The sequence below is a fragment of the Vigna radiata genome, unplaced genomic scaffold, assembly GCF_000741045.1.
Source record: "Vigna radiata var. radiata cultivar VC1973A unplaced genomic scaffold, Vradiata_ver6 scaffold_223, whole genome shotgun sequence".
In the NCBI taxonomy this organism is placed as follows: Eukaryota; Viridiplantae; Streptophyta; class Magnoliopsida; order Fabales; family Fabaceae; genus Vigna; species Vigna radiata.
In genome coordinates, this window is record NW_014543246.1 from 471,331 (window position 1) to 485,360 (window position 14,030).

The 14,030-nt window shown below is 34.1% G+C and overlaps 4 protein-coding genes across 5 annotated transcripts; 2 read left to right on the plus strand and 2 right to left on the minus strand.

Annotated features, from left to right (window-relative positions):
- Positions 1 to 945: 945 nt before the first annotated feature.
- Positions 946 to 5,480, plus strand: LOC106753320 (protein NBR1 homolog). Of its 2 annotated transcripts, none has more exons than XM_014635119.2 (7): positions 946 to 1,156; positions 2,070 to 3,535; positions 3,617 to 3,719; positions 3,826 to 4,065; positions 4,195 to 4,341; positions 4,439 to 5,020; positions 5,174 to 5,480. In XM_014635119.2, the coding sequence occupies exons 1-7, from the start codon at positions 1,133 to 1,135 to the stop codon at positions 5,264 to 5,266; spliced, it is 2,655 nt and encodes an 884-aa protein (XP_014490605.1). In that variant the 5' UTR covers positions 946 to 1,132; the 3' UTR covers positions 5,267 to 5,480. The 2 variants fall into 2 exon arrangements, with proteins under 2 accessions (XP_014490605.1, XP_014490604.1); XM_014635118.2 differs by having other exon boundaries at positions 947 to 1,156; positions 3,617 to 3,743.
- A 2,695-nt stretch (positions 5,481 to 8,175) lies between these two features.
- Positions 8,176 to 8,700, plus strand: LOC106753295. Its single transcript, XM_014635089.2, has one exon. It carries the CDS (start codon positions 8,246 to 8,248, stop codon positions 8,495 to 8,497), a length of 252 nt encoding a protein of 83 aa, XP_014490575.1. The 5' UTR covers positions 8,176 to 8,245; the 3' UTR covers positions 8,498 to 8,700.
- An 80-nt stretch (positions 8,701 to 8,780) lies between these two features.
- On the minus strand, positions 8,781 to 9,517 carry LOC106753294. The gene has a single exon (XM_014635088.2). The coding sequence runs from the start codon at positions 9,273 to 9,275 to the stop codon at positions 8,847 to 8,849; it is 429 nt and encodes a 142-aa protein (XP_014490574.1). The 5' UTR covers positions 9,276 to 9,517; the 3' UTR covers positions 8,781 to 8,846.
- A 1,801-nt stretch (positions 9,518 to 11,318) lies between these two features.
- LOC106753301 (pentatricopeptide repeat-containing protein At3g48250, chloroplastic-like) lies at positions 11,319 to 13,731 on the minus strand. The gene has a single exon (XM_014635096.2). It carries the CDS (start codon positions 13,662 to 13,664, stop codon positions 11,772 to 11,774), a length of 1,893 nt encoding a protein of 630 aa, XP_014490582.1. The 5' UTR covers positions 13,665 to 13,731; the 3' UTR covers positions 11,319 to 11,771.
- Positions 13,732 to 14,030: the final 299 nt, after the last annotated feature.

Below are 14,030 nucleotides of genomic sequence, written 5' to 3' on the forward strand. Positions count from 1 at the left end.
TCCTCGTATTAAAAGTTTGTTTCTTCTATCTGTATTTCACCTTTTGTAATTCTAATTAATTATAGAGGAACAATGACTTCCATTCCATACAATTTTTATTCCAAATAAAAAAAGAAATTGTTTTACAAAACTTGCAATCAAAATGATTTAATTTCGGATTATAATATAAAGTTACTTTGTTATTAGATAGTGTTAAAATCAGATTTTAGAATTAGTACAGTGTTAAATTTAGTACAATTCAGTTTAAAATTAGTAGTTCAGTTAAAATTAGTGCAGTTTACAATTCAGTTAATAGTTAAGTTAGTGTAATTTACAATTCAGTTAATAGTTCAGTGCAATTTACATTCAGTTAGTGCAGTTTAAAATTCAGTTAATAGTTTCGTTCAGTTAACGTTAATAGTTCAGTTAATGCAATTTACAATTCAGTTAATAGTTCAGTTCAGTTTATATTGTAATTTAGTACAATTTAGTATAGTTCAGTTTGATAAAATAAAAAACAGTTCGTTCATTTTGTCTGAATTGTAAACAGTTCAGTTTAAACAAATTAATTTTTAGTTTAATATAGTTTTTAGCAATGCAATTCAGTTCGATTTGTCTACTTCTAAATTTATACATATATAAGATATAAGATCAGTTATCATCCACATATAAGCGCTATCAATGAACAAGTAATTTAACTTCTTTTTGTCATTAATGGGTTACTTTAGCAATAAGTTAGAATTGGTTATTGATTATTGAATTCTAAATTTTATTTAATTTTTAGTTTTGTAAATGTATTTTTCAATATTTGATTTGATACGTCGGTTTAACAACGCTATTAAATAGATAAGATACGTGGGCCGATCGTACCGTTACCTTTGCCACGAAGTTATGTATGCATTTAGGAAAAAGAATAAAAGTCAAAATAAATAATTTCTTGTTACCAAAGCCACAATAGTGTATATATATGTCACTCTCCGGCTCGTAAAGCTTTTAAAGTGGCTAACGGGTCGCTAACGCTAGCCGTGCAGTTCTCTCCATTTTCTCTTCCGAAGAAGAAGCTTCGTTTCCCATTAGGGTTAGGGTTTCAGTGTTTTCTCTTCGGTATACCTGCCACGCTTTCCTTTGTTGTTTCTCTTGCTCTCCGACAGCTATGGAGTCTGCTCTAGTGATCAAGGTTCTGATCTTAATTTTCCTTTTCCGTCATGTTTTCGTTTCAATTTTCGGTCCTGAATTGTTTTCCTTCTCTTATATCGTGACTTTTGTGGTGTGATGCTCTGCGTTTAGTCATCTTGATATTTCTTGGACAAAATGAAGATGAATCGTTTTTTGTTTGTTTGTGACGATGTTGATAGTTGATGAGGCCTCGAGTCTGATAGTCACTGTGGTGCTTTATTCTGTTGTTGATTTTGTTACAATCGTGTCAAATTAAAATTGACATACACCCCCTTCTAGTTTCGCCTTTATTTTTATTATCTGAGTGATCGGAGCACGGAATTTTTTGTTGATGAAGCCTTGAGTCTCATAGTCACTATGGTTTTATATAACTCTATATGTAGTAACTTTTGGTATGACGATGGGGCTGAAACCCCAACCATTGCTTGCTGGGTTCGGCATGAACAAATTGGTTTTGCCTAGAAAACAATTTAGCGTTAGTTTCATGAAAATAATTGATTCCTAACATCTGCTAGATTTGTCGCGGTTGTATTGTTTTTATTCTTTTGGTTTGGAGTATTGTGAGCATTTAGAATGATTCACTTTTATGAATTTGTATTGGAATTGAAACTGTTGTGCATAGTGGAACTTTCATTTAACTGAGGTTCTGTTTTAGTTCAATTAATGGTATTATATATTTTTGTTTAATATATCAAGGGTCCTGCTGATCAATTTATGATAATACATTTTTATTTAGCTGGTAATCTTTTGATGCTTAGTGTAATTTGAGGATACCCTTCTTTCATTTTACGGAAAATTCATAAAATAATATTTGGTGGAAGAATCTGCTAATATTTGTTCGTGGCTTTAGATCGGTTCTATAATCATGCACATCTTTGCTTATTGCATCAACACATTACTTTTTTGTTGGACAGGTGAAATATGGGGATACCCTCCGGCGCTTCACTGCGTCTGTGGACGAGATTAATCGACTGGATCTCGACATGGTTGGGTTGAGACAGAAGATATGTTCTATCTTCGGTTTCAGTGCTGATGCAAATTTAGTTCTGAGATATGTTGATGAAGATGGCGACTTGGTGACTCTGGTTGATGATGATGATTTGCGTGATGTGATGAGGCAGCAATTGAAATTCTTGAGAATTGAGGTACTTATGAACAATGATGGCGGTGCTAAATCGACTGCTTGGTCTACTGGAAGTGCCACGCCCTTAAAATCTCCTTCTGTCACAAACCCGCCTCTGGGTAGAAATACTATATTACACGAGGCTCTATCTAAATTGTCGCTTTCAAAAGCAGCATCTTCGACTCCCGTGGTTGATAATATTGCCAATTCAATTTTGAAAATAGGACAATCTGTTCTAAATTCTCATTTCCAGCCTCGTGATGCAGCTGGTACAAGTTCAAAAACGGGTCCTGAAGAACATGCCACTTCTAAGGCAAAAGGTTCTCAATCTTCATATGTGGACTCAGCCTCCAATTCTACTGTCCATGGTGAGAGTGCCACTCCCTTGAGATTTCCTGTTCCAAACCCATCTCTAAGCCCAAATGCAGATAAAGTTGACATTTCATCTCCTGTGCCCGATCCAGTACGTGAGCTTATTTCCAATCTATTGTATCCAAATGATGCATCTTCTAGTCAGCTGCCTGTTAATCTTGCTGATTTAATTTCCCTAGTGGGACATTCTGTTTTAAATTCTTATTGCGAGCCTCTTGTTGCAACTGGTCCATTCTCTAAAAATGGTGTTCCTGAAGAACCTATCTCTGGTGAAGCAAGAGAGCCACAAATGCCATCTGTGGACTTGGCTTCCAATTGCACTCAACATGTGGAGGCTGAAAACCTAGTTATAGATGCAGCCTCTGCTTCTAATCCCACTCAACAGGTGGAGACTGAAAACATAACTAGAGATGTAGCCAGTCAACATTTGGAAGCTGGGAATGTAATCAGTGCAACAACAGCTGCGGAAGTTGCCACAGTTGATCTCAATATCCCTCCTTGTGATCCCTATTCATCTCAGTCCACAAATGTGAATAAGGCTCCACTTTCATCAGAAGTCCCTGAGGGTGATTGCAGGAAGGGTAAAATGTCAACTGTCTATAGTTCTGCTGGTAAGGTTGACAGCAGTGGTACATCCTCAAGTCCTGCTGGTCCTAATGATACCTCAACCCAGACTACTTCATGGAATGCTGGTGGTTTCTTTGAATGTCCATTTTCTGGGACATATATTAATTCTTGGACACCACATTTTGGAAACTCTCAAATGCCCCCATTTAAAAGGAGCCATCGTCACACTGAGGCAATGACCGGTATGTTCCACAAAGGTGTGCGTTGTGATGGTTGTGGTGTCTATCCAATAACTGGACCTCGGTTCAAATCCAAAGTGTAAGTACTTTGATTTGTTTGGACTTATTGTTGTTAAATTGTTTTCAGGGCCGTTTCCATGATATTTTGTTCTTCATGCAGGAAGGAAAATTATGATCTCTGCCACATTTGTTACAACGAAATGGGTAATGGGACAGAATATATCAGAATGGACCGTCCGGCATCTGCTCGTTTCCCTCGATGTGTATATGAGCAATCCAAAAACTTTGTAATCACTTTTGAACACTGCTATCTTTTATTTTCTCCCTATGCTGAGTCTTTGCATTTTCACATTTTTTTTTATGGTGCAGCCAACATTACCGCCTCATACTTTTAAGAAAAGTGCCATTTTGAAGCATCCAAGACCAAAGTTAGATAGTCAGTTCATTTTGGATGTCAATGTGCTAGACGGTACAATGATGGCTCCATCTACTGCATTTACAAAGATCTGGCGGATGCGCAATAATGGCACTGTAGCTTGGCCCAAGGGAACTAAACTTGTTTGGATTGGAGGAGACAAGTTCAGTGACTCTCATTCAGTTGACTTAGAGGTTTGATAAATATTCATACTGTAGTTTAATTATTTCCTGAAGGTCTATTATCTTTCTCTAGGTTTGTCTTGCTCATCCGAGAATCTGTATTCAAGTTTATTTAGTGCTCTCTCTGATTAAACGTCCCAGGTTCAGGATGGTGTCCCTATAGAGAAGGAACTTGACATTGCAGTTGACTTTACAGCACCTCGGAGACCTGGTCGATACACATCATACTGGAGGTTGGCAACTTCATCTGGACATAAATTTGGCCAACGTGTTTGGGTCCTTGTACAGGTAAAATGATAGTGTTGAAGGAATTTCTTACTGACACTAGATTTTACTCTTGATGGTGTAATAATAAATTTGCTCTCTTGCATCGTCTTACACACAGGTTGATGCCTCTCTCAAGGACTCATTTTATGATAACTCTCAAGGATTGAACTTGAATATTCCACTTGATGTCAGTGGATCTGAAGGACCTCTGCTCATAGATATCAATGTTAGGCCTGCCGAGGATGATACTTTTCTTCAAACCCGCATTCCTAATGCTCTGATTCAACCTGCTGAACAGGTTGATAAGGAACCAAGGTTGGAACTGGAAAAGGGATTCCCTATAAATGAAGCTACATTTGTTGGCCCTTCTGCCTCAGCCCCTGCAGCAACCTCCCTGGCACCTTCTTCAATCTCTTATCCTATTATTGATTTATCTGAAGCAACCCCAGCTGTTCCCTCTGATCAGCAATCCTCCACTGTGGATGTATCATCATCATCTATTATGGGGACTGGTGGAATTAACTCTCTGGAGGAGAGTCTACTTAAAGAACTTGAGGCGATGGGTTTTAAGCAGGTTGATTTGAACAAAGAGGTCTTGAGGATGAATGAGTATGATCTGGAACAATCCATTGTCGATCTATGTAGTGATGTCTATAATGTTTCTGAGTGGGACCCTATCCTTTTAGAGTTACAAGAGATGGTAAGTTGCTCGGTTCATCACTTATCATCAAATGCATGCAATTTGAAGCCCTTTATCTTCTAATCCCCTCCTCCCATTTTCCATTCGTTCCTCTAACCATACAATATATTATTCAACTGGATACTGTTTTGATTGGTTATGGGGTTTATGCAGGGTTTCCGTGACCAAGAGATGAATAAGAGGTTGCTTAAGAAAAACAATGGAAGCATAAAGCGTGTTGTTATGGATTTAATCCAAGGAGAGTAGATTTTATTAAAATGTGGGTTAGTAGTTAATGTAAAGTTGGCGACTAGGTGCTCCTTGGGTGCTTGACATTGGTCAGGTAGACATATTTATCTAATTTCGTATCTATTCCCGGTCTTTGTGTTGTGGTGATATTGCCATCACAATCCAGTGCCGGATTCAAGTATGTTTGAACTACTATGCTTTCCTATGTAATTAATTATATTGCCATCGCCACCCTCTGCAGTTTTTAATCCCTGTTACTTTTCTCTGAAACTAGTTTTAATAACATTTTTCATTAGCCATGATTTTACTAGGTATTACTTAAAAGATATAGAAAAAAAGTGAAATTTGGCAAGATAATTATATATTTGAGTTCCACTCCAATCATGAAAAATTTGGGCTATATTTTTTTCTGCCAATTAGTTCGAAGATATGAAAAATATCCATAGAATGTTGACATTAAATTTCTAAATACTAATCCAAGTTAAAGTTTGTTGTGAGGTAATACATAAATGTCTTGTGATTTATTATTTAACTTTTACATTCCATACTGCAGTTTTAATCGTATTTATCTTTATTTAAAGTGTCTTATCTTCTGATAAGATAAACAAAAAAAAAAAACAGTAGCGTTTTTATTTGCCCGCAACTTATTATTTTAAGAAATTAAATAGCCCTATTTTATTCTATAATAGTTAGTTTCTACTTATGATATGTACGATTAGAGTTTTCATTCTTATGTTTTTTGCAAAATTATTTTTTCATATTTTTTTATAATATTTAGCTGTTCATAATTTTGTTTAACTTTTAGTTCTAAAAGTATTTGATTTGATAACTTAAGAATTAAGGATGATAAAATGGTGATGATGGGTTTCATCATTTCGATTCTAAAAATTTATATACATTTTCACATTTAATGCAATATATTCTGTTCATTTCTGTTTTATTATTATTTTTGATATCAATGAAAAAAATATTTTTTATAAAAAATCATGAAAAATATAATATTATTAAATATTTACTATAAAAATATATTTAATGTTAAATGTTTAAAAATAAATGATAATTATATTAATTTTAAATCAAAAATATTAAACAACAATCTAATAAAAGTAATCTAAAAGTATTTTAATTTTTTTTCTTTAAATTATAATAAAATATTTTTTATTTGTATATACGTTAATAAAAATTATCATAATGAAATCAAACAAAAAAATATTAAACTAATAATAATTTAAATTTAAATATAATTTTTTAATTTTGAAGTTAATGACAAATGAAATCTTTACATATTACATTATTATAAAATAATACTTATAAAAATGAGTTAGAAAATAAAAATTATTATATAAAAAGATTATCTTATATTTTTCCTTGTAGTTTTGATTTTTTTTTTTAAGTGAAACACAACAAATCAGTTTACATAAACTATTCAAAAAACTTTAAAATAAATTAAATAAATGTTTTAAAATCAAAAAATAGTATCGGAAAAAAATTTTAAGAAATTAGAAATTAAAATTTAATTAAAGAAAAACCGAAAGTTGAAAAACTAGTTAAAATTTAAAAAGGTCAAATTTTGTTGTTGTTGCCTTATAAATGTTTGGTAAAATTATTTATTAAAATAACTAATAATTACAAAACGAAATAAATAAACATATTTATATTATGAATTTTATTTTATGGATAAAATCTGTTTTAAAGTTATTTTTAAATTTATTTTTTAAATCTTTTATCAATATTTTAATTGCATTTTTATTTTAGTTAAAAAGGATAGATGTGTCCGGTCCAAATATTAAATTACTAAAATACTTTTTTAGATAACTTACATTTTTTTTTGTTAAATAGTATATCAATTCTTCCTCTTAGCTTTCGATTTGCTTAGTATACATTTAAGTTTACGGATAAGCTTAGTATATGATTAAGAGGTTTCGTCCTTCTAAATCTTTTTCCAATAATTTTATAAGAGACGGCACTCATAATTTGAAATTGCAATAACTGTACTTGAAGCACCATATTCATGCATCCCATCCTTCCGCAATTCATTCTCAGGAACACACTAAAACAAGTTCAGAATTTTTTTTTCCTGTAGACAATCACCCCACCTAAATAATTCCGGAAGCTTTTGATCGTTAAGAAATTTGATAGGATGCAGAAAGTTCTTGCCTAACTGCACATATGTAAGAAAAATATACTTAGTCATGTTAAATGAAGACTTCTATGCTTCATGAAGTTCTCATATAGTAACATACAAGATGGTATGAAAAATTATAAAATCCTTCCATAAAATTAAAATGGTGTATTGTTCTTACTTGTGTGTGGTGTCCTGTCCTTCGTCTACCAAAATAGCCCTTCTTTTATGACAGTGAGACACCAATTGTGGCTAAACAGTGTTCTTATACGATGGAATATGTTAGTGTCGACAAGAATTTTAAAAGATTAGTGTGAACCGACATCCAAATTAAAAAGTTATAGGAAAGGAATTTCTCTATGTCTAAATAACTTTCTACTTTTTGGCCAAAAATGTCTCTATATGGTGCAGCTACTTTCAATTATTCACATGTCATTCTGGCCATATATCAGAACCATTATCTATTTTCCTTTTCATTACAGTACCAGAGAGATATATTATTAACCATTTGGTTATGTGATTTTGACTCCAACTTTCTACTCTTTCTTCCAAATGAAAAATGTTATTAATGCAGGTTTATGTTACTAATCCTTGTTCAGAATTTAGTTATTTTCAATGAATTTTAATTAATAAAAGTGTTGTTTGCCATGGAATTAGATTCCCAGGAGGAATGTAATCTAACATAGAGGTAGAATCTGCTTCCTGCTTTTGGAGATGATAAATATCCAAGGAATTAGATTCAAAGCCATCGATTTAAGAGCAAACAGAGATAGTTGTACCTGCCATTCTGTCTATAAATTGCAGTGTGTGATAGCAGATTAATGGTGTAGTTGTGCTTATATACCTGCCCTTGTGATAAAAACCATCAGAAAACAATGCTGCGCTCGGAGGACTACCACGCCCACATATCAAAAGTTCACAGGTCACAGAGTGTTCTCACAGATGTCCCTCGCTACCCCAATGCTCACATGGCTTTCAACAACTCACATTCTAATGAGAGAGCTGAGATTGTAGAGTATGATCAGACTGAGGATGATGAAGTCATGTACCAAGAAAGGATTCAGTCCAACCCAGGGAAGAACAAGACTCGATTTGAATTGCACAAGTGGAAGACCTACAGGCCTTGAGAAAAACATGACCAAGAAAAGAACCTAGTTTGCTACAAAAACTACCTAATACATCAAAATCATCACTATGTATGATTGCGAAATAAATGCCTGCTCAGCAGGCTATTGTGTTTGCTTAAGTTTTTTATACCAGTAGTACATTAGTATTGAACTTTACCATGTACCAACTATAAATGAAGCATATACACGAGTTATCTACAACATATTTTAACTATAGCATGCTATGATTTATTGTTTGTTTATTCCAATTTTGTTTCTTCTGACTTAAACAACTAAATATATGTGAGAAAAGGAGGGGAGATATTGAATAAAATTGAAGAGTAAACGAAACTTAAAGAGAAGATAAAAGTCATGTATCATTTTGGTGTGGAATATTGGGGGCATTAAAGCGCCTGGAAGACATAAGATTGAAGAGATTCCTGAGGCTATTCTTACTCTCAGGCTTTCGTTTGGGTTGGATTGGAGTGGAACCACATAAATCATGAAAAGGGTTATCTAAAGTTAACCCAGTCTCGATCCTTCTGGACACAGTGACAAGCTCATAGGAGTCCCAGAGTGAGTGCTGAAAGTCCCAATGAGTGTCTTTGGAAGAAGTCGGTGGCTTGCTCAAAGCTTGAAGCTTAAATCTTGAAGGCTTGCCTCTGAAATTCCTTCGATGAGCGTCGAATTCGGCCATGGGCTTGGAAGTGCCGGAGCGGCTGTACCAGGCCTGTGCAACGGCTTTCAAAACTTCCAAGTCTTGGGGTTCGTGTTGTGGGAGCTCTGCCCTCTTCTTCATGGCACTGACAAAACATTTTCTTCAAGACGCCATGTTCCTGCTCATGCTCACGGTCCTGTTACTTTCGTTGAAACCACGGCCTCACATATGCCATATGAAAGGGATAAGCTGACGCTGGTGCAGATGCAATTTCTTTCTTTTTCTTTTTTTGTTTTTCTCTGGTTCCTCTCAGTGCATTTCGTCTTATTATCCTAATTTCTGTGAACAATAGTTTATTTCCGTCTCTATATGATGATGAAGTCTTCGAGTCCTAAATTTATAATAAAAAAAAGAGAAAACTATGATTTTGATCCTCTTTAACATCATTAATTCGTTTTTTAGTTTTTTTTTTTAAATTTTATTGTTCTATTTATAAGATTAAATTGTTGATGACTTAAATGAGTGACAAATCTATACAGCAAAGTCAAATATTTAAAATAAAACATGTGTTTGATCCCTCTAGTTTTTATCCTTCAACTAGTTTATTTTATATTCATACAAAATTAAGATACGTCAAATTCGACGTGGCTTAACAACTCGTTAAAATAATAATTGTTTACGTCTTATTTTACTACTTTGTATCATTTATTGGTGTATAAAATATGTTGAGATATAATATTTATTGTTTTTATTTAATTTTGCTTAATAAATAAGATTACGAAGAAAACCTAATTTAGGAATCTTGTTTCTTTTCATAAAGTGGGACGGGGAGTAACAAGTTCGAACGTAATTTAGACATCCTATTGTTTTTTTGTTTTTTTTTTTTTTTTTGAAGAAAAAATCCTTCTGTTTTCAGTATTTCGTAGTTGAAAACTTCAATTTTATTAATGTTTTTCCTTTCATTTTTGAGAGACTGAAAATTAACTACTTATATTATATTATAGAAAATTAAAAGTAAATCACTCATTGTTTACAAATATAACAATGTTTGTCACGTAGATGCTTGTTTAAGGAGTGCAACATGATATAAGAAAGTCATTAACAAAACTAAATTTAACACATTTAGTTTTATAAAAACAGAAATAAAAAACATGAACTAATAAATTCAAAGGGACCAAAATCATATTTTACTTAAAATAATAATATTTAATTTAAATCCATGGAAATTTCATCAAGGATCATAAAGAAACTTTTCAAGTTCAAATATCACTTTGATTTCATAAAATAAGCAATATTCAAATGAAAATGCACCAATGGTTAAATTATTAACACTGAAAATTATTTTATTAGAATTAATTTTTTGATAAAAAAAAAAGGTTCAAAGGGTGCTTAACAAGAACTTTGTATTTTAGAAGTCTCATCTTTTTAATGGTGCGTGTTACTAAATTTTGCAAAAAGTGGAAGGCTTTAAAAAGAGGGGGGAAATCTTTCATATATGAAAGAAACAATAGATGGAAAGATACACGAAGATCATAAACATTCATGAAGAATCCATCCCACAACACTAATATATTAGGTGAGAGAATCTCTAAATTTGAGTAGTAGCATGCCAAATAGTTCATCCTATTCAATTCAATGAGAGACTGTCATCCTTTTTAAGATCCAAAGTGCACTATAATTTCACTCATCTATCAACATTTGACTAGTACCTTTTCAACCTATAAATAAGCCTCTCAGTGGCACAACTCTCGACAAAAACACCAAATTGGTAAGAGTTAAATTACCTTGATTAGAGGTTAAGGAGTGTCCTAAGAGAAGGTGATAGGGAAGAAGGGGATAACTTCTTGATTAGTTCAAGACTACCATCGAAAGAGATAGATATATAACGAGACTACAACCACCGATACTCAGTAATGTGCACCGTCTAGCAACTAATGAACTCCTACAATCTTCAAAAATTGGACACATCACACTTCAACACACGTGCGGCAAAATCTGCTAAATTCAAGGGATGCTTCATTGATCCCTTCATTGAATTCTTCTGGGGCTTCCTCACTTTTCGATGGACTGCAGAGTAAAAGTAGCTGAATTTCTTACACTACCAAGTTTAGTCAATAATTCTGACATCTTTAATAAGATTGCCGCTCACTAACACGAGTAACTTAAGACGCCAATGAGACAAGATGCAATAGAAAGTTATGAAAGAGCATGGTTCATTAAAAATGATTCGATAATAACATCCTTGTTCCAAGGTGAATAGTCAAGCATTTGTCTCAACACGGTTGAAATTCAAAATTGAAAGTATAAAACAGGAGTCGATATAATAAACAATGAACTAACTTCAGAAGCCAACACAACATTCCCCTCAAATGTTTTTCATGTTATGAATTGTAAAGCATGTACATCCATCTCCGTTAGAGAAAAAACACTAAAAGCTACAATGCAGAATCTTCTGAAAAATAGCCATTGATGATAACTTTACGGGTCATAGATGAAAATTTGTTATAATTTAAAAATGAAGCTTAGCCTTACATCACTTCCTGTGTCCAATGGTTTTGCAACGGCTAATGATCAAACTTGATAGTATCAATAATTTGAACTTTGAAGAAAGACAAGATACCTACTGAGAGAAAAGTGCTAGGGATCAGGCAGCAGAGGAGTCTGAGTGTCCCTTTCAGATGAACCGAAAAGTTTAGAGATTTTACTGTGTGTACGGATATGGTGAGGAGTCTTGTATAATAGATCCTTGGCCTCAGAGAGTCTACCCTCTTCGAATAAGGATTCAAAAACCTGAACGTAAACAGTATGGGATGGGTAACTTTTTACACTCAATGCCTTCAAGAATGCCTCAGCATCCTCCACAGACCCAAACTTTGAAATATAAGGCACAAAGGGTAGATGATATGGAGGGTAGTTGTGGGTCTTCATCAAACGAAGAAGTTCAAGTGCTTCCTCAAACTTCATGACTCCCAATAGCTTTTCAATCAGTTTTTTATATGTAGCTTGCCATGGAGATATACGACACTTCCTACTAATCTCTATAAGCAAGTTGTACGCACCTTCTATTCTCTTTTGACTAAGAAAACCGTCAACCAGAACATCCAATAAATCAGCATCTGGATAGCAGTCCTTTTCAATCATCTTAGAAAAACAAAGTAAAGCTTTGTCTAATTCCTTGGCATCACAATGCCCTTGGATCAAAATGGTCCAAGTCTTAATATCAGGGATGCATCCACAAGACTGCATCTCCTCCAGCACCTTACATGCTTCTTCAAACCTCCTCATCTTGCAAAGTCCAAAAACCAGTTGACTGAAGGTGATGTTATCAGGCTCATGACCAGCATTTCGCATAGTCCTAACAATACTTTCAGCTTCATCAAATTTCCCAGCACCTGTCAAAGACCTGTGGATTCCATCATAGATAGCCTTGGAGAGAGTGTGCCCTGTCGACTCAAATTTCCTAGCAACCCTGAAAACTAAATCCAGATTTGGCTTATCACTAGCAGAGATGCTCTTCAAAAGGAGACTGCAATCTTGAACCAATGGCTTATATGAACCATCCATCATATGCTCATAAAGCTTGACAGCATCCTCCATCATCCTATTCTTTTGAAGCTGCCTCGATATCTTTATGTAAGTATCAATATCCAATTCATGACCCACACTCTTCATCTCTTCAATAACACTCCAAAACTCCTGAATTGAGTCATTCCTCGCGAGAACACTTGCAAATGCATTGTAAGTCACAGTATTATGCTCATACCCCGGTTGTGTCCCAACCCAACGAAAGAACTTGTAAGACTTTAGAGGAGTATTTCGAAGCTCTTTCAAAACCCTTAGTACAAAATTATCCGACAGCAAAATTTTAAGCTTAGCAAGTTCACCCATAACCTCCTCACCCCATTCAGACACTGAAACGATACCAACCACCTTGGTGACAACACTCTGCATTGCATTCTCCTCTAACATCCGATTATAAAAGTTGGTCAAAGCATCGGCGTCACTGTTCATCTTTTCCTTTTTAAAGCGAACATAAATTGTGAGATATGTTTCTTCGTTGAGATAAAACCCCTTTTCCTTCATCATCCTTAAAGTAATCCAAAATAGTTTCATAGTATCCTTGGTGGCAAGGATCCTAACAATTAAGCTAAACACTGAAGAGCTTGACCTAAACCAGTCTTTATTAATGACCCAATTAAAAAAGCACGAAGCTTTTTCTGGGTTTTTATCCAACCGCTTTATGACGTAAATAACGGTTTCATGGGACATTGACGGGAAACTATTTTCTAAACTGAGCTCTATCGCTTGGGACCAATCGTTGGTCAAAACAAGGTCCACGATAGAGCTCGGTTTGGTAGAAAAATAGAGTTTGCGATGACTTACGGGAAATTGGAAATTGTGACGCGAATCCAAACGGGGCAATGGATTGAGAGAGAAGTGAGTCGCCTGATTCCGAGTCACCAGAACTCTGGTAGCGAGTGAAGACTCGAGCACCCTGAGAGTAGCGGCAACTGCTTTCACGCGGTTCATGGTAACGCCAAAATGGATAATATGGGTCTAAGGGTTTGGGAGGGTTTAAGGAATAACCACTGTCCACGGCCACTTTGCTTTTATGGGTTTCCATGCTGAAATAGAGAAATAAAACAAACACTCCTTTTATTCTTTTAGTTTATTCATGAAATAGAATTTATAAAAATGAAGAAACTGCTTCGTTAAAATTGACTACCATTTTTTTACTGTATATTATACATAATAAATATTTATTTCATATAGTTAAATTACAATAAATAGAGACTATTTAATTTAATTCACACACATTTATATATATAAATACAATTTTAATTCAATGATTTGTAATTTCTTTTAAAAATATTAAATTTCAAATTAGAACATAAT